The sequence below is a fragment of the Berghia stephanieae genome, chromosome 2 (assembly GCF_034508935.2).
Source record: "Berghia stephanieae isolate SIO BIC M18660-M18661 chromosome 2, UCSD_Bste_1.3, whole genome shotgun sequence".
In the NCBI taxonomy this organism is placed as follows: Eukaryota; Metazoa; Mollusca; class Gastropoda; order Nudibranchia; family Aeolidiidae; genus Berghia; species Berghia stephanieae.
In genome coordinates, this window is record NC_088361.1 from 40,536,311 (window position 1) to 40,559,704 (window position 23,394).

Sequence of the window (23,394 nt, forward strand, 5' to 3'; positions counted from 1 at the left end):
AAGATAAAAATTGTTTTTCTGAGCGATTTTCCAATTATTCCTTTCCCGGACCAAGCACGGATTTTTTTGTTTAGAGCCAGCGGTTTGTTGCTAGGCGGACGTGACGTCAGACTGTGGAATCCTAATAAGAAAATGCCTAGGGTAAACATTTCTGGAAAAGATGAGTCTTTAGATTTTTCTTATAATTTTCTACGCTGCCCGAGAGCCTTACTCACAAAAGAAGCGAGTTCCAAATGGTAGGTCCTGCTTTATAAAAAGATCTATCGCCGAAATTAGTAAGCTGTGTTTTTAGCACTTTTAATAGCTGGATCAATACACACGCTAATGTTTTTTATACTCACAATGAAAGTAAAGTCTTCGACTCCAGCCCTCTCACCGAGCCATCCAACAAGGGCATCCAGCAAACAAACTATTGATACAAAGGCCAATATGTTACTAGAAATAGCAACACACATTATAATTGCCATGCCTGCACCATCAGAGAACGCGCTCGTACAGCTTCCTCCCCTGTAAAATTCGACAGAATATTTTAATATGGAAAGTAAAACTGGTGACAAATTGAATATTGTGTAGATATTCCGAAAGTAAACAAAACATCCAATTACATTTAGTAGTGGGATAATGAGAGCATTTAAACACATGGATACATACTCACACCCCCCCCCCCCACACAAATATATATATATATATATATATATATATATATATATATATATATATATATATATATATATATATACACCAGACATGAGTGGTGAATATTTTCATGAACATGAATTATTTTAATAATGAATAAAATAGATTTCCCTTTATTCATGCCCAAGGGAAATTTGTCTTTTGGGTCCATTCCAAGGGAAGACTGGAACAACCCAGGTGTCAACCGCAGTGCAGCGCCGCAAAGTGAGCTAGGGCGAGGTGACTTGCTCAAGGCTACACAACGAGGCGGGTAGTAGAACTCGATATCTTTTGGGTACGAAGCAATGACTGTACCGCTGAGCCACGCTGCCCCCCCCCCCCCCCCCCCCATTTCTCATATTATTATTATTAACGAAATCATAAGGTTAGTGATTAGCAGTTCAAAGGAAACATTTAACTCACCTTTTTTAAAATGTAAGGTCCGTTCGTCTATCGTTCATGGTGATATCGATCATTTAATAAAATTTAGAATTCATAACACACTCAAACACAAAATACTGACAACCCCACCTCGAAAAGGCCAACCCACCACAAGCAACCATCCCAAACTTAATATAACACACACACGCATAAACAAACACACACACTCTCTCTCACACAAACACACACACATACATACACACACAAGACATACACACAAACAGACATACCAAGTAAGTAGATTCCTCAAGAGTAAAAATGTCCAAACTACACCCTGTTAGTTCATTTTAGTAGATTATTGGAAGAATGACAACGCAATTATGGCAATGCTACACGTATACCAATAAACACCAGCATCGATAAACACCAGATATCAAAGCATTTGCCATCGGATGGTTTGTTCGATAGACGAATGGATTGATAAAAGAGAATGGAAAAAATACGTTTTGAATTATGAAACTTTTTAACCATGCGTTTATTTTTGTTTTGTTTTGTTCGTTTATTTTGTTTGAGATTGTAGATAAACTCTTGTCCGTTTCTGGGTACATGAGATTGGAGACGGTCAGAGTAGATGGGGCTTATATTACAGCAGCCGTCAACGTCGGCAAATGCTTTTGGGGTCGCTATAACCAATGGTGGAATTTAAAATGTCGGGGAAAATGATTTCAAAGATGCAAATATGTAACCAGTGTTCCGTTGAACTAAAATATTATGTGTCAAATGCAGGAAGGCGTCACCACCGGAAACAGCCCATCGTATGCATCTTCGAGAAAAAGTCAGTACCCGCTTCATCGTACTACAGAAAGATACTGATGGGTGCGTGATAGCAACTCGTAATGGGAGTCTTACGTTTTATCGACAATTCTTATGTTTGTTTGAGATTGTAGACAGACTCTTTCCGTTTCTGGGTACATGAGTTTGGAGATGGCCAGAGCAGATGGGGCTGATATTACAGCAGCCGTCAGCAAGTGGTTGGCTGGTGCCTGGGAAATGGTATTATATAAATATAAATATATATATATATATATATATATATATATATATATATATATATATATATATATATATATATATACATATATATGTATATATATATATATATATATATATATATATGTATATATATATATATATATCTATATATATATATATGTATATATGAGCCAAGGTCAAAAGGCGCCAATTTTTTTTCTCAAAATAAAAGTGACATAATAGTCCATTCATGTTTCTATAGGTGTAGCAAAAACCCTGTACTTCATGAATCAAAGGCCCTTTAGATAACTTTAAGGTCTAACGCAGCATAATATCGTCAACAATACCTATAGGTTGCTGGTGTCACCAGTGACCGGTGACACCAAAATGAGACAAAAAACTCAATAACCAAATGATTTTTGTTGAGTATCAAACTTTATTTAGTAAGTTATAGACAAAAAGACACAATCAACAACAATCATAGTACAATAATATTACCAACTATTGGAGAAAATGTTGCTTTTTGGTGTCATCGGTCACAAGCAACATAGAATGCAAATATATTATTTCATAAAAATGTTTGTACATTAACAACAAAAACAATATTGCATATGCTTATTACCAGCAATGTTCAGAAACTTTTGGAATAAAATGTTGGGAAATAATGTGACCAAAGCATATCTATTTAGCGACAATGTGTCACTTGTGACATTAGACCGATGACTCCATTACTTATGTCACAAGCAATACCAAATTGCAATTTCGACAATATATCATTAATTTCAGTCAAACCAGTGTAATAACCAGAGTTAAATATGGAATTTAATAATATTTCAGAAACAAAAGACTTCAAAAATAGAAATAATCATGGAAATTAGAGCATCTGAATGCGACTTGTGACATAAGACCGGTGACACCATTACTTATGTCACAAGCAACACCAAATCACACTTTCGTCCATAATATATCATTATTTTCAGTCAAAAAAGCACAATAACCTACTCTAAAATGAAATTCAATAATATTTTAAGAAACTAAATACTTTCAAATTGGAAATATACTTAGAAATTAGTAATACCATTGTTGCTATTACTTTGGTCAAAATCGGCACTAGAACGCAATTGTGCCTCAATAAATCAAGAATAGCAACTGAACACATGTAATATAGCCTGTTAAAATGTAATTCAATGACATTTCAAGCTTTGAAGAACATGAAAACAGAAATATATTAGCAACTTCAAACTTAAGTGTCACCTGTGACATTTTAACCAATGACACCAATGGTCACAAAAAGTACCAAAAGTCACACAAACACTAGATAAATATCAGCCATGGTAATGAATTCATGTAACCATACGGTAACATCCGCCCTACTGCTCAAATCTGCTAGTTTGTAGTAATTTAGTGTGTTAATAGTAAATCAAATCAAATTTCTTGACAAACCTTCTTTTATCTGGATTCGTCGAAAGCTTGAGTTTTGTCTTTTTCTTGATTGATACAACCCTGAAACATAAAAAAAATAGAATGACAAGAAATAATTAATTGTGTCAAAATCACAGTCTTATGTGAGATGTCATAATATCATATTTGTAAATAGAATAACAGCTGAAAACAGAATTTTTTGGTGGCACTTTGTAATATCCAATATCAAGTGTTGCTTGTGACAATGTAAAATAACGATGACAACAAAGTTCAACTTACCTTTTCTGCCTGGAGCCACGCTGGAAAGGCAAATGAAAGTGCTGCACTTCAAAGACTGGTAAGAAGGGTGGATCAAAATTGCGAATCGCCATTTAACGAAACAAACTTCCACGTGTTCACACATGCCGTGTTGCTTGTGACAAATGACACCAAAACCAATAAACCTCAATATCGGCAAAACGGTATACATTTACTCCAAGATTTGAGTTCAGATAGTAAATCTATGCTTTTTTCTCATAATTAAACATTTTATAAACATTAAACATGAGCTTTAAAGTTTCGTGTCGAGTCTTAGTATTGTGCTGTGTTTGATGACACCAAAGGTCACAAGCAACACCAACTTTTTAAGAATTCTATATGAAACTTAATCAGATATGTACTATACTGCAATTGCGTTTAAAAGTTAATTTTGACTTTATACTATTAGTCAAATTTCAATCACGTGAGCTAAAACATCACATTTAGTTTCTACATGATTTCTAAAAAGGTGATGCGTTGACCTCGTTTTAAGCACATGCCAAACAGCATTCAAATTTAACTTTCAAGTTGTTTATTTCATATTCTGTTGAACAGAGTATGTTGAGCTATCTCATTTTATCTCTTCTCCATATTATCAATTGATTACAAGCGTTAACCCAATGAAAACAGCCCATAATTAAGTAAAATTCTAATTTTCTTAACACTGGTATCAGGCGGGCACCTTTTGACCTTGGCTCATATATATATATATATATATATATATATATATATATATATATATATATATATATATATATATACATATATATATATATATATATATATATATATATATATATATATATATATTATGGTGGCCAAAGATCAGGCTTGTAAAAAGTGTCAGAAAAAAAATAGAATAGAACATTGGCACTAAGCAGTAAGTTCTTAATTGTTTGCTGTGTCATGGATTCGAATCTAGAAGCAATCTTTTTGCTCGCCTTTGAACATTTTCAATACTTATTTATTGTTTTATATACATCGTGATCCAAACGCGATTTCAATAATTAGGAATGGCCTAACAATTGACATATACTATGGTGCAAACCGACGTGTACATATTTACAGGTCTGATAACTAAAATCGTTATAGGCTTATTGCTGTAATGGAAATGCTATCAAACCGACGCAAAGTATTGTCCATTACAACAATTAATTCAAGCCCATAAACCCGTTCGGCTATCAGCCCTGCACGTCGGAACAAACATGTTTTGTCATAATATATGAAATTCTTATAAATGACGACTAATAAACGATTAGAATAAGTAATATAATCACTTTGAAAATATCAAATTGAGACACTAAGGACTAAGGAGCAGACACCGACATAAGATAATGATCTGATCAATATCTGTATCAAACATTGATACGTTTGTAAAAATAAGTGGCCCAGTAAAGTACCAAGATCATTCTCAAAGTCAATTGCAGATAATGCTTCTAAACAACATATCATATCAGTGTGACAGGCGTGATTAGGGCTGTATTTGTCTTTATCAAATTTTAAATAAAGAATGTTATGGCATTTAAAGCTAAAACCTTAAGATGGGAAATGTATTGCAGTTGCTGTGAAGTAGAATGCAAAATAATCTGAAATTATTAAATCCCAAACAATTAAGCGTAGTAATATATCTTAATACGATTTAGAATAGTCGATTCAGAAAAAAAAAATTTATACATCTTAGTCGACGTATATGAAGGTCTGATAACCAAATTGTTATGAGCCCATCTTAATGGAATTCTCTCAAACCAACGAAAAATATTGTCAATTACAACAATGTAAATTCGAGCTCAAATTGTGTTCGACTATCAGACCTGCAAATATGTGCTCATCGATCTTACTCCTAATGTTGTAAAAAGACCCAGAACGCCACCGGAGATGCTTGCAAACCCACAAGTCATGATAGTGTGAAGCTCTGACTTGGTGACTGTCGGGAGATATGGCCTAACCATCAAAGGCACCTCAGTCTGTTGAAATCAAAGTGGGAAAAGTTTGATTTAATAATCATAGATATATAAACCACCTAGTCTATACACAACAATAACAGTCGCGCAGAAATTAAACCATTTCAATGTCTCTGTTATTAGCATTTTCGAGTATCTTTATAAAAATAACCGTAACTCAATTGTCCTCTCTGTCATAGCATTAAAATTTCAGATTCATAGAAGCCTCAGAGTTCATTACTTGACAGTAAAACAAATTATATATAAATAAATATATATATATATATATATATATATATATATATATATATATATATATATGCGGGTGTGTGTATGTGTGTGTTTGTCTGTTTGTGTGACACTAAATGAAAGAATAAATGTAGCAGTATATATTTAGACCACAGTGCGGCCGGATATTTCCCAATATCTGTAATGAGAAAAGGACGGCAAAATTCACATTACACCCTTTGGATAGGGCGCTAGCCTATCTCAGATTACTTTTACATATTTGACAAAGCTAACTACCCAATAACTAAAAAATACATTTAAAAAACTTACGTTTTTATATAGCGCAATAACCACTAAACGCGCTCAAAGCGCTTTATAAGGCCAACAGCAACACTTAACACGTAGGACGAGACGTGACGCCTGATAGGCTATAGTACCATTTTTCCGGACAGAGACAACGATGTTAACGTAGATTTCCCAATGACCCAACTATGAGGTGCTAGGGAACTTCGGGAACCCAGGAACTTCCGATCCATAGGCGAATATCATACCACTAGACCATCGCACGATTGACATAACCAAATTACATCGGTTTAGTTTAAATAGAAAAATGACATCAATCCTATTGCGTGAGGGCAAAGGTCTCGGCTATCAGATACCAACTGATCTATCATGATCCCCGAGAATCACGGTTGACATGCAAAATTGACAACTTTAACGGCTACAGCTAATAAAACAAAACTTACCAGTGACAGAAAAATATTAGCAGCTGCAACTATAGACTCGACCGGACCAGTTTCCAGACAAAATCCAAGACAGCCTCCCAGTTTGAGGACTAAGAATTCTATCACACACAAGTAATTCATCAGTGATATAAAAGCGCTGATGAAGATGAAGGCTCCTGATGTCTTGTGGGAAAGAAAACAATGAATTTATGAACATTTGTCTCAGAACGATATCGAGGTAAGCCAGATGCTTGAAATTGAATTTTAACATTTTTAAAAACTTGAGATTTTATATAGCGCAATATTCACTAACGTGCTCAAATCACTTTGCAAGGGGTCCCTATCCAACAGCAATGCTTAACATGTAGGGCGAGAGGTGATGCCCGTGAGGCAAAATTACAATTTTCTTTCCGACAGAGACAACGATGTTAACCGGTGTTCATTTTATACCTGAGTACAGTGAAAGAATGTGAGAAAAGAGCCTTTCCCAAGGATTCAACTATGCGCCGCTCAGAGCGGGGTTTGAACCCAGGACCTTCTGATCCGAAGGCGAGTGTCATACAACAAGATCACATGACCTTATGTATTACAATATTGACGTTAAGATCAATGCCTTTATTGAGGCGAGTGAGTTTTGTTTCATAAACTTTAAAGGAATTCATTTCCAAACCTAATCATTTTGACATTAAATTAAATTTTCTTTAAATCATACGGTGATAATATTACCAGATTCGCTCAGCGGATCAAATAATATTAACCAGTTAACTTTCGTACACTGGAATAACATCTATCTAAAAAATGGCCAGAAAACTCGGCCTTCAAATATCGATCAATTTAAATTACCCTAATTTTCCCAAAAAGCTCAAACCTAGGATCTCGCGAGGACGCCAAGATGAATTTTCTGGCCAGATATTTTAATGCGTGTGTTTCCAGAGTGCGGTTGTTAACTGTTTAAAAACCAAATATCTACAAGTACTCAATTATTTTAAAAACAACAACTAACTCATAATGGGGATGTGATTCAAACTTTGACACTGTCTCTACATGATGTTACTTTAACCAAATTTAAATTTTCGACTCAAAAATACTTCAAGGTAGTCCCAGGAATGAGAGGGTTTTTAGTTAACAAGGTGAGGGTAATTTTAATTGATTGATATTTGAAAGACGAGTTTGATGGCTAAAATTTTAATACGAATATTTACAAAGTACAGCAGTATGGTTATAAAATATGAGTAAAGAGACTTTTCTGAGGACTCGACTATGTGTCTCCAACATCGGGATTCGAATCCAGGACCTACAGCCTACAAGCCGAGTGGCAAATAATGCTGACATAGTTAAAGTTGGATTCGAAAGTATATTTTATTTTTCTAAAGTTGTGCAGTTTAAGAAAAATTATAAACGGAATTACATTACGTACAACAGGCTTTCGACAATTGGAAAGAAATACTGTAGGATAGAAAATGGGGTTTGGGGGTGGGAGTGGGGAGACGGCAGCAAGCAAGAACGCTTCTGTTTACTTGGGGAGAATGGACTGCTATAAAATCAAGGCCTGATCTAGGGCGGACCTAGACCGGACCTATCATTTTGCATAAAGTTGAAGTAAGTGGCAGCGTGGTACAGCGGTACGGTCTTACAATCGTATCGGAAAGTTACATAGTTCGAATACCCGCTGCGCAGTGTAGCCTTGGGTGAGACACCCCGCCCTAGTCAGTTTGTGGCGCTGCACTGCGGCTGATGCGCGAGTCATTCCAGTCTTCCCTTGGAACAGACCCTGAAGATAAATTTACCCAATGGGATGAAAAAAAGGGAATTTATTTTTATTTATTCCAGAAATTTCAGAAGTTCGTGGTTTTGGTATTCATTACACCTCTAAACGCAGTCAAAAAAGAACGATCAACTCATGCATTTGAATCCAGCTATGGGCCCGTATTACCGACATTGCAACGCCCCAGTTGCGGAAGTCTTTTCCAATCACAAATTCCGACCCGATTTCTGAGGATCCCAGAAACGTTTTGACGAGATCGCCCAGCCATTCAAACACACTTCTTCCAAACTGGTTTCTCAGAGTAATATAGGCAAGGGCAAATTGGATTGTCAAGGACCAAAATACGGGATGCCAGTTTACCTGTATGATAAAGGATAAATTATATGGATACCACAATGAAAAATATATAGCAGATAACCAATGAGCTTCTGTTACTAAAGTTTTTATTTAATGAGTCAAATTAATAATAAATAATGATAATAAATTATACTTGTTGAGCTCTTTCCATGAACCAAACACCCCGAAGCGCTTTACAGATAATGGATTATATTATGAACCCAAGTAGTCAAGTTAAACATGGAAACAAAGAACGCATTGTTAAAAATAATAATATACAAACATGACAGTCGGCATGATGTAAAATGAATTGTGAAAAAATGGGGCTTCAGTGTGGATTTAAAATTTCAGATAGTCGATTTCTCTAATGGGTTGGGGTAGGGTATTCCAGAGTTTAGACTCATACTATTGAAAAGAGCGATCACCAAAAGATTATAGCTTGCCTTTTGGTATAACTGATTGAGAGTGTCACATGATGACTTAAGGCTTCTGGTTTGAGTATTAAGGTTTATTAGTTCTGGAAAATAAACTGATAAGGCATTTATAGACTAATGAGGCTATTTTGTAATCTATTCTAAAGTGGACAGGGAGCCAGTGTAAATTGTCCAAAAGTGGAGTGATCTGGTTCAATTTTCCTTTTTGATGTTACACGATCTACTAAACTTTGTACACGTTGCAATTTACTAATTACATTCAGTGGGCGTCCCGACAGAAGGGAATTGCAATAATCAACTTTTGATAATGCCGAAGTTAAAATCTGTATTGATGCGTGTCTCAATACTGCTTTACAAATAGTAAAATAAACATTGCACAAAAAAAAAAAGAAAGAAAAAGCAAAAAAGACAAGCCTTTGTCATTTGCTTCATCACATGCCACAGTGTGGCTTTCTGTAGTTTTCTTACGAAAAAGCTATGTAAATTGAAACATTTTTATAGAGTTTGAATTATCTAACATTTTCCAGTGAATTTTATTCAAATATATGTGAAACTAGCATTGTTATCATCATTCCCATTTTATTCATCCTCGTCAAAAATAATCCTTCAGTATTATTTTATCCTCCTATAACATGTTAACTTTGACAGCGGACAGTCTAAACCTGGAAAGCTATATAAATGCATGCAATGCTATTTCAAGATTACTATTACTTTTACTGTGATTTAAACAGTTAACTACTGTTACTCTGGTAAGAATCGGATTAAAAAATTTGACCGAAAAACTCGTCCTTCAAAAATCGATCGATTTAAATGACCCTAATTTTGGCAAAAACTGGCACGGTCCCAAGTGTGAAAGTTTTTTCCAAGATGGGGGTCTTTTAAATCGATTAATATTTGAAGGACGAGTTTTCTGGCCAAATCTTTAAATAAGCGTCTTTCCGGAGTACGACAGTTAAATGATTTAAGATTGTAAGGTTTAGGAATATGTTAATATTACCCGGCTCGGCCGTGCCGAAAAGATGTAACACAAGAAGATCATTGCCAGCATTCCAATGAAAGATCGGCAATTTGTAACATCACGTGGCAACACTTTCACCACCAGGTAGGTAACTATGGAAATGGCTGATGCTATATAGGCTAGACTAGAATGAAATCAAATTAAATGTCATTATTTAGATACGTGGAACACAATGAAACCTCGCTACCCCCCCCCCCCCCACCCCACCCCACCGCCATCTATCCCCCCATCCTTACTTATTGTTGAGTAATAAAAGAATGAGAGATATTATATAAGATTCGTTATAAGTTATAATCTACAAGTTCTAACCCCAGCCAAAATTACCAAATTGATAATGATGATGAAGATGATAATAATAATAATAATAATAATAATAATAATAATAATAATAATAATAATAATAATAATAATAATAATAATAATGATAATAATAGTAATAATGATGATGATGATGATGATAATGATAATAATAATAATAATAATAATAATAATAATAATAATAATAATAATAATAATAATAATAAGAAGAAGAAGAAGAAGAAGAAGAAGAAGAAGAAGAAGAAGAAGAAGAAGAAGAAGAATCTCTCTCTCTCTCTCTCTCTCTCTCTCTCTCTCTCTCTCTCTCTCTCTCTCTCTCTCTCTCTCTCTCTCCTTCTGCCTATCCATCTATCTATTTCTTCTAATTCAAGTCACCATTGTTCAGTCAGTCATTTTATCTCTACTCGACATTTTGTTGATTTCTTTGATGGCTGTTGGGATGAATGTGTTCTTATGCCTGATTGGTTCGACATTTAGCTTCCCGGTACAGCGCGCCTGATCTCAGCAGTTCGAACTTTGGACGGAGAGGGTTGTGACGCTGCTGTAAGATGCTTCTTGCCTTGCTTGCCGCAGCGTTGTTGAAAATGGAATCAAGGCTGTCGAGTTCGATATTGATAATTTTTGACGCCTCCCTGATGATTCGTTGGAGTTTGCATCTTTGTTTAATACGGCACATTCCGTACCATACTGAAATTCCGTATGTGAAGACTCTTAAAACCAGGGAGTTGTATACTTGTTTGAGCGTCTTTGTGCTGACATCAGACCATCGTAGTTTCCTTAGAATATAGAGGCGCTGGGCACATTTTTTGTGAATAATGTCAGAATGTGTTGTGAAGCGGAGTTCTTTGTCGATGGTAATTCCGAGGTATTTGAAATGGTCAACGGTTTTTACAGTCAGGTCTTGGATTTTTGTATGTGTTTTCTGGATGCTGTTATGTCGAGAGTAAAAAATTTGCTCCTTCGTCTTGGTTACATTTAACTCTAACTGGTTGTTGACACACCGCGAATGGAATTTGTTAATTTTCTGACTGGCTGTCATTCAGGAGGCCAAGCACTGCTGTGTCGTCTGCGTATTTAATGATGTCGACCCGGTGTTTCTGATACGCAATCATGATATAATCCATTGAAACGATCACCATAAGAAAGTGAAAAGTGAGCTGTCGTTTATAGTGCTCAAATATACAAAGGATTCCATTGGTTGAAATATTATTCGTATTTAAGTTTGGTGTTTGTTTCCTTGAAATGTAACGTTGTTTTTGTTGTTTTGTTCTGGGTTTTTATTTTGCTTTGTTTTGTTGGGATTGTTTTTTTTTGGATCAGGCTGAGCGGTTATAGGTCATAGGGCAGCGCAGCCCTGAAATGCGGTATACTGACGGAACATCGTTGTTTTTTCTGGTCAGAAATCTATTATTTCATTATTGATTGATTAGATTAACACCAAACTTGTCTTAATATCTGAAAACCTGAAACTTAAAATTGCATTAGGCAATTTCAAAAACCACTAACAGCGTGACACAGAAGGTTCGAACATTACAGTGTCCAACTTTGGAACAACGAAGGAAGCAAACCAAACTGACAATGCTCTATCGCGTATTCCACAACCTTGTAGCAATACCATCGAACAACCTTTGTCCAGCAACAAGGAGATCAAGAACAAGGGGACACGATCTAAGATTCACAGTGCCGCGCTCCCGAATATAATGCCATGAACAGTCGTTCTTCCCCTCCTCTATACGCACGTGGAACAACCTACCACCTGTTGCTGTAAATTCAGTCACCACGGACAGTTTAGAGACGGGCTAATTCACTAATATAACACTCAGATACATCCTGAAATGTAAAACATCAAGACGCATACACTTGCGACAATGCACCAGAGATGGTTTGCAAATTAAGAGAAGAAAGAAAGAAACTCATGTTTTAGAATTTTCGACAAGGCGCGACTGGCCGTGTTAATCTATCGGTATAATTTGAGGTAAAAGTATTCAAAATAAACAAAATGAAGTTAATGTCAATAACTCCTTGGACATCGTAATCATCGTGATATTAATCTCAGATCTACGGACCCATTTTGTTTCATTTCTAGTCTATAATCGGAGTCAGTCTATTCATCAGTGGCGTGGGGCCATTGGATCGAATGGTGCCAGGCACCACACCAATCTTTTAAAAATCATTAACATCATAATTTAATTAAAAATAAAACTGAGAAATTTTAACTCCAATGTCGTCCGCCAACTCGCCAACAACATACTGCCTTTTTAGTCTCCACTCTATTCAAGATTCCGAATCACGCACTGCGCCGACTCGTGTGTTGGTGACATCACTGCGCGAATTAGTGCAAAGTAATCCGAGCTCCAGTTAATGCTCTATTCTTTAGTATCGCTACAGCGAGAAACTGGGTCGAATTAAACTATCCTCAAATAGCGGAAAACCCCTCGACTTGTGCCAGGATCTGAGAGCTCCACCGTTGGACTGGAGGGATGCGCCAATGTTGCACCATTTACGTCATAATAAGGGTAACTTCGGCCATACAAAATATTACATTAACTGTCAAAAACATTGATCATTGTCAAGTTTATTTGTAAGTAGCAAAGAAAAACAACATAAAACTTTAAAATATGATATATCAAAATCCCCCCTCCTCCCACCTCTTATTCACGATTATTGAATAAAGTAATTCTTTGCAACGAAGCATTGTGGACGAATTTACCAACATTTTTCTCCGCTTGTAGTGCCGAGTTGATGGTTACGTGTGTACTTGTGTGTGTGTGTGTGTGTGTGTGTGTGTGTGTGTGTGTGTCTATGTGTGTGTTTGTGCGTGTGTATTTGTGTCAGTCAGAGAAAGAAAGCGAAGATTGTCAACAGTTATACTTTGGTGTTTTTTTTGATTTCTTAAGTACTTAAGTGGAGTGATTTTTTTCTTTGTGATGCTTTAAGATCTGAATCTACCTTTTATTTGTGCAATCATTAATCGTATTCCACTGATTTCCATTATTTGAGATATACTTTGAAGTTTTGTTTTTGTTAAACATTGAATTGCAATGAATCAAGTTGACTCTTTGCTTCACCGACCGTTTGGGAGATTGACACTAAGGACAAATTAGAAATAAAAAGACGAGTTCCTCACCAACCAACGGATTTTGAATTAACACAGGTGTGGAAATCTCGAAAACGCTCTTTTTCAGTGACATGGTATGACAGACATGAATGGCTCACAGTTTGTTTAGAAAAAAACAACGTTTCTTTTGTTTTTATTGTCTACTTTTTACAGATACAACAAACACGCACACATCTTTGACATTTATAGGCTATAGTGACCTTAACCACTTCCATCGTATTTCTTGACCTCCTGAACGTTGTTTTAGCACCCCTAAAAGAGTGAAAAATTTCTTGCGAAATTCAATGAACCAGGAGCGGTTAAATTCGTTAATGATTCTGTCAATTCACAAAGCTGAAATAGATGCCATTCCAGACTACAATAAACAAATTATAAAAAGATTTGCAGAGTTTCTTTACAAGTACTAAAAGTAAGTAATTTCTGTCATAGGTTTCTTTTCTCTTTTGATTTACATTTATCACATATTGATTGCATTATCTACCAAATCCAATCCTTTAAATGGTGGACAAATAATAATTACAAAGACCTTTTCACACGGGACTTGTATCTCAGTGTTGTGGCTTGTTGTTTTCATGAATTATTTGTTTTTGTGAGTATTGTCCACTCGTAGAAACCATCAACCCTCCCCTCACCCTTCCAAAAAAGAGAGTTTTTAACATGTGCTCTCTCCTCTTAATCGTGTTCACTGTTTTAGAATTTTTTTTCTTCTTCTACTCACGCACCACCATATGCCGTCAATACGCCACGCCGCTGCTATTCATTAACGTAATATGTAGGTATATGTATCTATTCTTCCAAAAAGTAATATGTATATGAATGTATCCCTGTAGCCAAACGTATTCGTATTATTATTCAGGGGAGAATTATTATTTTGATTGATCACCTAAAATAAGTCTTGAACTTTTATAAAGGGCAATAGCCACTTAACGTGCTCAAACCCCTTTATAAAGAGTCACTGATCAATAGTAACACGAAACAGGTAGAACGAGACATGACGCCTGTGAGGCGATATTACCATTTTTTACGACAGGGAAAATATTTGAGTATGGTGAGAGAATGTGAGTAAAGAGCTTTTCCCAAGGACTCAACTATGCGCAGGATCTTCCGATCCTAAAGCGAGTGTCATACCACAAGACCACATAACTGCACAATCTGTTATATGGTTATAATGATATATCATAAATGTGGTCAACATCTACGTGGTGTTCTTTTTTAATGTGTATCTTTGCCAATGCATCTACAGGCTCTGGACATGGAAGTTACTATCATCAATACGTTACGTATTTCCAATTCAAACTATGGTTAAATTATGTAATGTTATAGTAGTTACTTACTACTTGGTCCCTTTCCGAATTCGTCTGCCGTACTTTGAGTTCACAAAAGAATGAAAAAACTGAGGCAGTCCAATATAAATGCCGAAGATGTCCAAAATCTTGAAGAAAACTTTCCATGTCAAAAATATAGTTACGACGAGAAGGACGATGGATCCTTCGTCACCAAATCTGGTTTTTAAAAAACAACAAACAAAATGATGAACATATAATATTATATTATCAAAATTTGCAGCCAACTCCAAGCTAAAAGGATGATGAGGATGGTGATGGTGATATAAAACTTTAAGCGAGATTTGAACGTTGTCAACGAATCCGAGCATCTCACGTATGATGGGAGAGTTCCAAAAATGGGGGCCGAAAATTGAAAAGATTGTTCACCTATTTTACGCAATGGCTTAGGTTTGACAAGGATTGATTGGTCATTGCTTGACCTCAAGTTTCTATTGGGGACAGATATGTTTAGAAGGTCTTTAATATAGGAGGGACTGTTGGTGCTCAAGGATTTGTAGACAACAGTACAAATCTTATAGGCAACTCTTTTTTCCACAGGAAGCCAATGTAACTCAAGGAGAAGGAGAGTTGCTGACGGGTATGTTTTGTTATTGCGTACAATGATTCTGGCTGCGTTATTTTGAGCAACCTGATGTTTGCTAATTTTGTCTTTAGCTAAATTTGGCCAAAAGGGAGTTACAATAGTCCAATTTAGATAAAACAAGGGAAAAAATTAAAAGTTCTGCTATATGCTTCGGTATTAATTTACGAATTTCGCTCATTTTTTGTTTCATTTCTATGTACATAGATTGTATGGTGTTATTCACGTGGCTTGTCATGGAAAGATCTTTATCCATGATGAAGCCAAGGTTTTTTGCTTTATTTGAAAATTCTATTGTGCTATTTACGAGAGTAATAGGTGAATTATTTGCCTGTTTAAGGATACTCGGCCTTCCACACATTAAAATCTCAGTTTTACTATCATTTAATTTTAACTTATTGTGGTACATCCAATATCTAATCTCATTAAAACATTCGTAATTCGTTGTATTAAGAACTGTAAATTACTTAGGGGTGCTGAATCATATATTTGCGTATCATCTGTATAAAAATGATAACTCAGATTGAATCTGGATATCACACTAGAAAGGGGCTGCATATATACAGTAAAAAGGACAGGACCAAGAACAGAGCATTGTGGCACTCCAAAGTTTAGTAAAACTTGTTCTGACTGAACACAATTCACCACGACAGTCTGCCATCGATCCTGTAAATATGATAAACCCATTTAAGGGCAATTTCTTTTATGCCGAACGTATTTTTTAGTCTTCTTAACAAAATGGTGTCAAAGGCAGCTGAAAGATCTAAAAGGCATAATACATTGATATTGTTAGCATCAGCATTACATAACAAGTCATTAAAGATTTTAAGAAGCGACGTTTCAGTACTGTGTTGATGTTTGTAGGCTGATTGAAAGGGTTGTTCCAAACTGTTGTTCTTAGGATGAGATGTTAATTGTGTAAGAACTACCTTCTCCAAAAGTTTTGACAAAAAAGGTAAATTTGATACAGGACGATAATTGTTTAATATATTGTGGTCCAGTGATGGTTTCTTCAGAAGTGGTTTGACGAGGGCAGTCAGTATGGATGTATTTATGATTGATGTAATGGGTGGTAATAATGTATCGATGGAGCTAGCCAAAAGCTGTGCTGGTAGTGGATCACGGTCGCAGGATTTAATGGGGGCTTTTTTATCAACTCGTTTATGAAACTAGGTGAAACTAGTTGGAACTTGTCTTAAGGGGTACCACAGAATGTATTTGTATCTATAAATGGTTCATGCCTATCTGGTTCTGAACAAATGTTATGGATTTTGTCTTTAAAAAAGTTGACAAATGTGTTTGGCAAGTCTCTTTGATTGGTTGTAGATGGTAATGAAGTGCATCTTTCACTTCCAAGTAGATCATTGCAGATGTTAAATAAATGTTTGCAAGATTTAGAAGATTCGAATTTTGAAAGAAAATACGTGGTCTTTGCCTTTTTTATTGTTGTCTTCCAGGCACGAAATGTGTTCTTGAACAATTCATGATGAATCGTAAGGCCTGATGTTTTCAGCAGTCTTTCTGCTCTCCGACACTTCGTTTTAGCTTCTTTAACGTCCGACGCATACCACGGAGCATACTTGCGGTTGGTGACGGTCCTTGTTTGGAATGGCGTATGTTTATCAAGCGTTTCGATGAGACAACTATTCCACTGGTCTGGAGAAATCATTGAATTTTGAGTAAGTTTTGTTTCTAAATCGCCTCTGAAATCGTCCAAATTAATGCCTTTGATGTTTCTCGTTGATGTGGTGGTGGTTTCTTGGCATGGTTTTGAAATGTCAAGATTGAAAGAAATGAGAGAGATAATCGACGATGGCGTTAGATTTTGGGACTCTGAATTTTTTACAATTACCCAATCTAAAATATGACCAGCAGAGTGGGTTGGCGCTGTTACGATCTGGCACATGTTGATCTCCGATGATGACTCGTGCAATTTAGCGGTGTCTGTGATGTTGTCGAAGTGAAAATTGTGATAAGTGACTTTAACAGCCACAGCACCAAATAGGGATACAATGATAACATTGAAGATGGAGATACTGTTGATGAATGTGCTGACCAATATAATCTGACACTCCCCCATGACGCAAAAGACAAACCATCATTTTCAAGCGCTCGCTGGAGAAGAGGCTACAACCCAGACCTTGCATTTCCAAAACTTTCAGAAATTTGACGGCAACCCCATACCAAACTCACCACTCCGATATATTACCTTTGAGGTAGGACCAGTCATTAGACCCAGCGAGAACAAACCTCTACCTAGATTCAATTTTCGGAAGGCTAACTGGGAAAAATTCTCATCAGACATAAATGACAGCATCAAAACCATCGATTTAGTTCCCAAAAACTACAACCAGTTCAAGAAGCTTTAATGGAGAATTGCCAAAAAAAACAACACATACCTAGAGGTTGTAGGAAATCCTACATACCATGCCTACAGCAAGGCAGCTTACGAAACCGATCCATTTGCTGAAGAAACTGTCTAACTTGGTGAGACCTTAATGACTTCCATTGCCGAAACAATATCAGAAGGATGGAAGGAAATGATAACCAGCAGAAACACAGAAAATAACAAACAAACCAGGGTTGCAGCGGTGACACCAAACGATGTAGCAAACCAACATCAAAAATGGAATACCAACACACACAAAAAAGGGGCAAACTTAAGGAACTGAAAAGGGAAATGGAAAAGCTCGCCCAAGGAAGTGAACAGAAAATAGACCTTTGAACACTCCAAACCCGGTAAAGCGTCTGGTCTAGATGGCAACACCGCAGACATGATAAAGCATTTCGGTCCCTCAATAAAAACGTGGTTACTAATTCTTATCAATAACTGTGTTGAATCGTGCACAATACCAAAGCTTTGGCGACCAGGAAGAGTGATAACACTACTTAAACCTGGAAAAGACCCAAATAGCATCAAGAACTACAGACCAATATTCCTCCTCTGAATACTAACCAAAGTATATGACCGCATGATACTAGCCAGGATTTCCCAAGCAGTAAAATAACATTTGTCACCTGACCAAGCTGGTTTCCGCCCTGGAATATCATGCTGTGACCAACTCCTGAACTTGACACAATACCTTGAAGCTGGCTACGAGAACGAACAAATTACATGGGCTGCGTTCGTTGATCTGACAGCTGCCTATGACATAGTAGATTACAGGAAACTGCTCCTAAAGGTTGCAAGGGTACCCCGTAGCACAAAAGTAGTTGCAATAATAAAATCCTTTATGTCAAACCGTCGCTTTTTGTGGAAATAGATGAAAATAGAAGAAAAACAGATGGAGATCACAAAAGGATCGGTACTTGCACCTATCCTTTTCAACATTTATACCAACAACCAACTTGAATTCGAGAACATCCGGAGGTTTCGATAAGCTGATGATCTGTGCCTTGCGTGCGGGGCCTCTGATTTCAAGACCATCGAGGAGAGACACTAACAGACGCCATGAAGACACTCTCTGAGTATTATTTAAAGAACTCACTAAATGCCAACCCAGGAAAAACTCAAGTGAGTGCCTTCCATTTAAAAAATCGCCAATCCATCAGGACACTGAACATCTCCTGGAATGGGAACATATTGGAGAACAACACATTCCCCATTTGTCTCGGTGTCACCTAAGACCGCACACTGCCCTTCTCTCAGTCCACAAAGAAAACAAATGCAAAGGTGGTCACAAGAAACAACCTCTTAAGAAAACTGGCAAACACTACATGGGGAACAGATCCAAAAACATTCAGGGCAACCGCACTAACTCTCTGCTATTCATCAGCCGAATACACCTCACCAGTCTGGGCAAGATCCTGCCATGCCAAAAAGATTGACCCTAAGCTACATAACACCTTCCGGATCATTACTGGTAACTTGTGAGCAAACCTGAAACGTTCATTTGATCTGTTTTTGTAATTAAATTTAAGCTCACATTCAATTTCACATTATTACTTGTACATTGTGAATATTCAGAATAATGTTTGAATATCTCTTAATTTCTTTGAGGCGCCAATATTATTTTCACTGTCTTTGCCCCCCCCCCCCCCCGCTCCCACCACCCTTCTTACTTCCCCAGTAAAACTTGCCTTTATGGAATACTGTCTGTATTAACGGTTGATGTTATTGTTGTTGTCTGTGTTATGAATTAGGTGTAGTGACAAATCCGTTTGCGTCTGTCTGTCTGTCTGTCTGTCTGTCTGTCCTGCCCTGTCCTGTCCTGTCCTGTCTGACTGTCTGTCTGTCTGTATGTATGTATGTATGTATGTATGTATGTATGTATGTATGTATGTATGTATGTATGTATGTATGTATGTATGTATGTATGTATGTATGTATGTATGTATGTATGTATGTTTTGTCCAAGATCAAAAGGTGGTCTCGGGTTACCAAACCCTAAAATAATTTATTAATCAAAACACTTATCCTTTGCCCTGTCCATCCTCAATTGTGACGATGACAGTGTGAAGATAACAGCCACAAACAGCCTGAACCTTCATCTAACGAAAAGAAAAATTCTACGCGCCTCATTAGACGAAAAAGAAGAATACACTTTTGCCGGTTTTTGTCTCAACGGCAAACGCCTCCAAAATAACACAAAAGTTAATTGGCCAAAGTCATTTTGGGTGGATCTTTTTGAAAAGTGTATCCGCCAAAATGTTTCCTTAATAAAAGATGAAGATTATGTGATGTCTGAACAGTCTGATAGTGACGTCAGTTGTACTTTAAGTCCCCAAAATGTTTTCAAAACTTCCTTAAAAGTGTGAGACTGAATGAGATAGCTACCCATTTCCATGAACTGGCGTCTCAAGGAAGAATTGTTAGAGAAGCCACTGGGGTAAACCACGCTCTCTCCTCCAGTTTCATATTCAATCATAAATTCCCTGACGAAATTAGAACATTTGCTATAAAATGCCGCTTGTAGCTTCTCGAGTGCGACAGTCTACTTCATACATATTACCCATTGTCATACTCCAAAGGCTGCAAGATCTGTAATCATCCGTCAGATACGGTATCTCACGTTGTAAACGGATGTACAAAATTCAAATTAATATATCAAAATGACACAATAGAATTGTTGACATTATTTTTGACAAAATACCTAAAAACGACACTACTCAAATTTTCAAAGACACATTCATCAGACCAAGTTTTTTCGACAGTGACAAATCCTCATTTAATACTAACAGTAATCGACCGGACATTTTAAAAATCAACAAAGAAGTGAAAACAGCCCGAATTGTTGAAATTTCAGTCCCATTCGATGCTCATATTAACAAGTCATTCCAAACTAAATTTGAAAAGTACTTTCCTTTATGCATGGAATAAATGCCCTTGGATATAAATCCGAGGTTATCGTTCTTTCTGTAGGTAGCCTCGGCTATGTCCATGGTAGATTTGTGAATGGCTTAAAGATTCTGGGCATTAAAAGCAAAGAAGCAAAAGTCCTTTCAAAATATATAAGCAACAGTGCCATCATTGGCTCTTACAAAGTTTGGAGACAAAGATGTAAAATTCATAATAATTAGTAGCACTACATATTTAATAATATAGATATTTGTCTATTTATATATCCCTCTATCTATATGTATCCATCTATTTGTCAAATAATCCAAATATATCAATTTGTATATCATTGTAATAATCGATTTTATTATTATTATTATTATTATTATTATTATTATTATTATTATTATTATTATTATTATTATGATTATTATTATTATTATTATTATTATTATTATTATTATTATTATTATTATTATTATTATTATTATTATTATTATTATTATTATTATCATTATTATTATTATTATTATTATTATTATTATTATTATTATTATTATTATTATCATTATTATTATTATTATTATTATTATTATTATTATTATTATTATTATTATTATTATTATTATTATTGTCATTATTATCATCATCGTAATTATTAGCACTGTTGTTATCATCACCACAATTATCAACATTATTATTATTATAGTGGTAGGGATTATTATTAATATCATTGTTATTATTATTATTGTTGTTGTTGTTATTATTATTAATATCATTGCTACCGTTGTTACTCTCATCGTCATCGTCTCCATCACCGCCATGGCCACCACTGTTATTGTCAGCATCGCCGACATCATCATCATCATCATCATCATCATCATCATCATCTTCTTCATCATCCTCATCATCGTATTCATCATCATTATCATCGTCATCAACACTAAAATCATTATTACCTCTGATGAGACATTCTGTGGCAGAGTCTGAAACGTCACTGTTCAAATTAATACTCCAGCTCTATACATTGTACATTATTTTAGGAAATGGTATTATGTCAATGAATATGTTACCCTTGTTACATTATCATGTATATTTCCTGAAATAAACAGTTTTGATATGTATGTATGTATGTATGTATGTATGTATGTATGTATGTATGTATGTATGTATGTATGTATGTATGTATGTATGTATGTATTTATGTATGTATGTATGTATGTATGTATGTATGTATGTATGTATGTATGTATGTATGTATGTATGTATGTATGTATGTATGTATGTATGTATGTATGTATGTATGTATGGATAGATGGATGGATGGATGGATGGATGGATGGATGGATGTATGTATCTTTGTATTTTTGTATGTATTTTTGTATGTGTCTGTGAGAGAGAGATAGAAAGAGAAAGAAAGAAAGAAAGAGAGAGAGAGAGAGAGAGAGAGAGAGAGAGAGAGAGAGAGAGAGAGAGAGAGAGAGAGAGAGAGAGAGAGAGAGAGAGAGAGAGAAGAATACCTTTTTCTACCATATTTATTGATTTTGTTGTCTACTGTGCCGCTGGTGTTGGTGGTGGTTGTGTGGTGGTGATGGTGTTGGTGTTTGGTGTAATGATGTTTCAATTTGTAATTGTAAAATAAACATGCACACAAACTGTATTGTATTATATGTTCATTAGGATCGTGTTGAATTGTTTAATCAACTTATCTTTTGAAAATATTACAAAAATATATGTTATGAAATCATAGCTGATGCTTTCAATCCATGAGGTACTTTTATGACCATTAAAAACGTAGTTTAACTGCGTTGAACCAAGAAATGAATGTTTTACTGTGTATAATAATGGTAAGACTAGACAAAACATGAATTAGTTTTGGAATCAAACGTCTGATTTGTAAAATTTTAAATATTTGTTGTCCGCACAACAACAAAACTTTGAAATAGTAAGGATTTTAAATTGCTTGTAAAACATTTCAGACTGATCACAATAAAACGAAAAAAGGATCAACATAGCAAGTGAAAGTATTACTGTCTGTTCCCGTTAGTTAATATTATTGTAATGTAAGTGGTCATCTTGATATGGTGTTATAATACATCACGAAAGTGCAATGCCTTAACCCTCTGTAAGGGGAATCTCCATCCAGGTAGCCACTTTTTAGAGAGAGAACACACACACACACACACACACACACACACACACAGAGAGAGAGAGAGAGAGAGAGAGAGAGGGTGTGTGTGAGAGAGAGAGCGAGAGAGAGAGAGAGAAAGAGAGAGAGAGAGAGAGAGAGAGAGAGAGAGAGAGAGGACGGAAGAGGAATGGTGCGTTTCAAAGATATATCTAAAAGGAAAGAGATGAAATAAAAAAGAATACCAGGTTAATTAATTATTTATTTATTTATGTATCTATTCATTTATTCATTTAATTCTTTATATATTTGTACATTACTTATTTATAAAACCATGTAATTTTTACATTTAACCCTTATTCCCCATACAAAA

The 23,394-nt window shown here is 35.7% G+C and overlaps 1 protein-coding gene across 1 annotated transcript in view; it reads right to left on the reverse strand.

The window, feature by feature from the left end:
• The window catches only part of LOC144964876 (solute carrier family 28 member 3-like), a 52,448-nt gene that overhangs the window by 17,390 nt on the left and 11,664 nt on the right, over positions 1-23,394 (reverse strand). The window contains exons 3-9 of the mRNA XM_078899605.1: positions 15,024-15,191; positions 10,233-10,377; positions 8,634-8,825; positions 6,722-6,883; positions 5,646-5,771; positions 1,966-2,099; positions 342-507 (exon numbers count right to left, since the gene is read on the reverse strand). Coding sequence (XP_078755731.1) covers positions 342-507; positions 1,966-2,099; positions 5,646-5,771; positions 6,722-6,883; positions 8,634-8,825; positions 10,233-10,377; positions 15,024-15,191 — 1,093 coding nt within the window. The remainder of the gene's footprint in view (positions 1-341; positions 508-1,965; positions 2,100-5,645; positions 5,772-6,721; positions 6,884-8,633; positions 8,826-10,232; positions 10,378-15,023; positions 15,192-23,394) is intronic.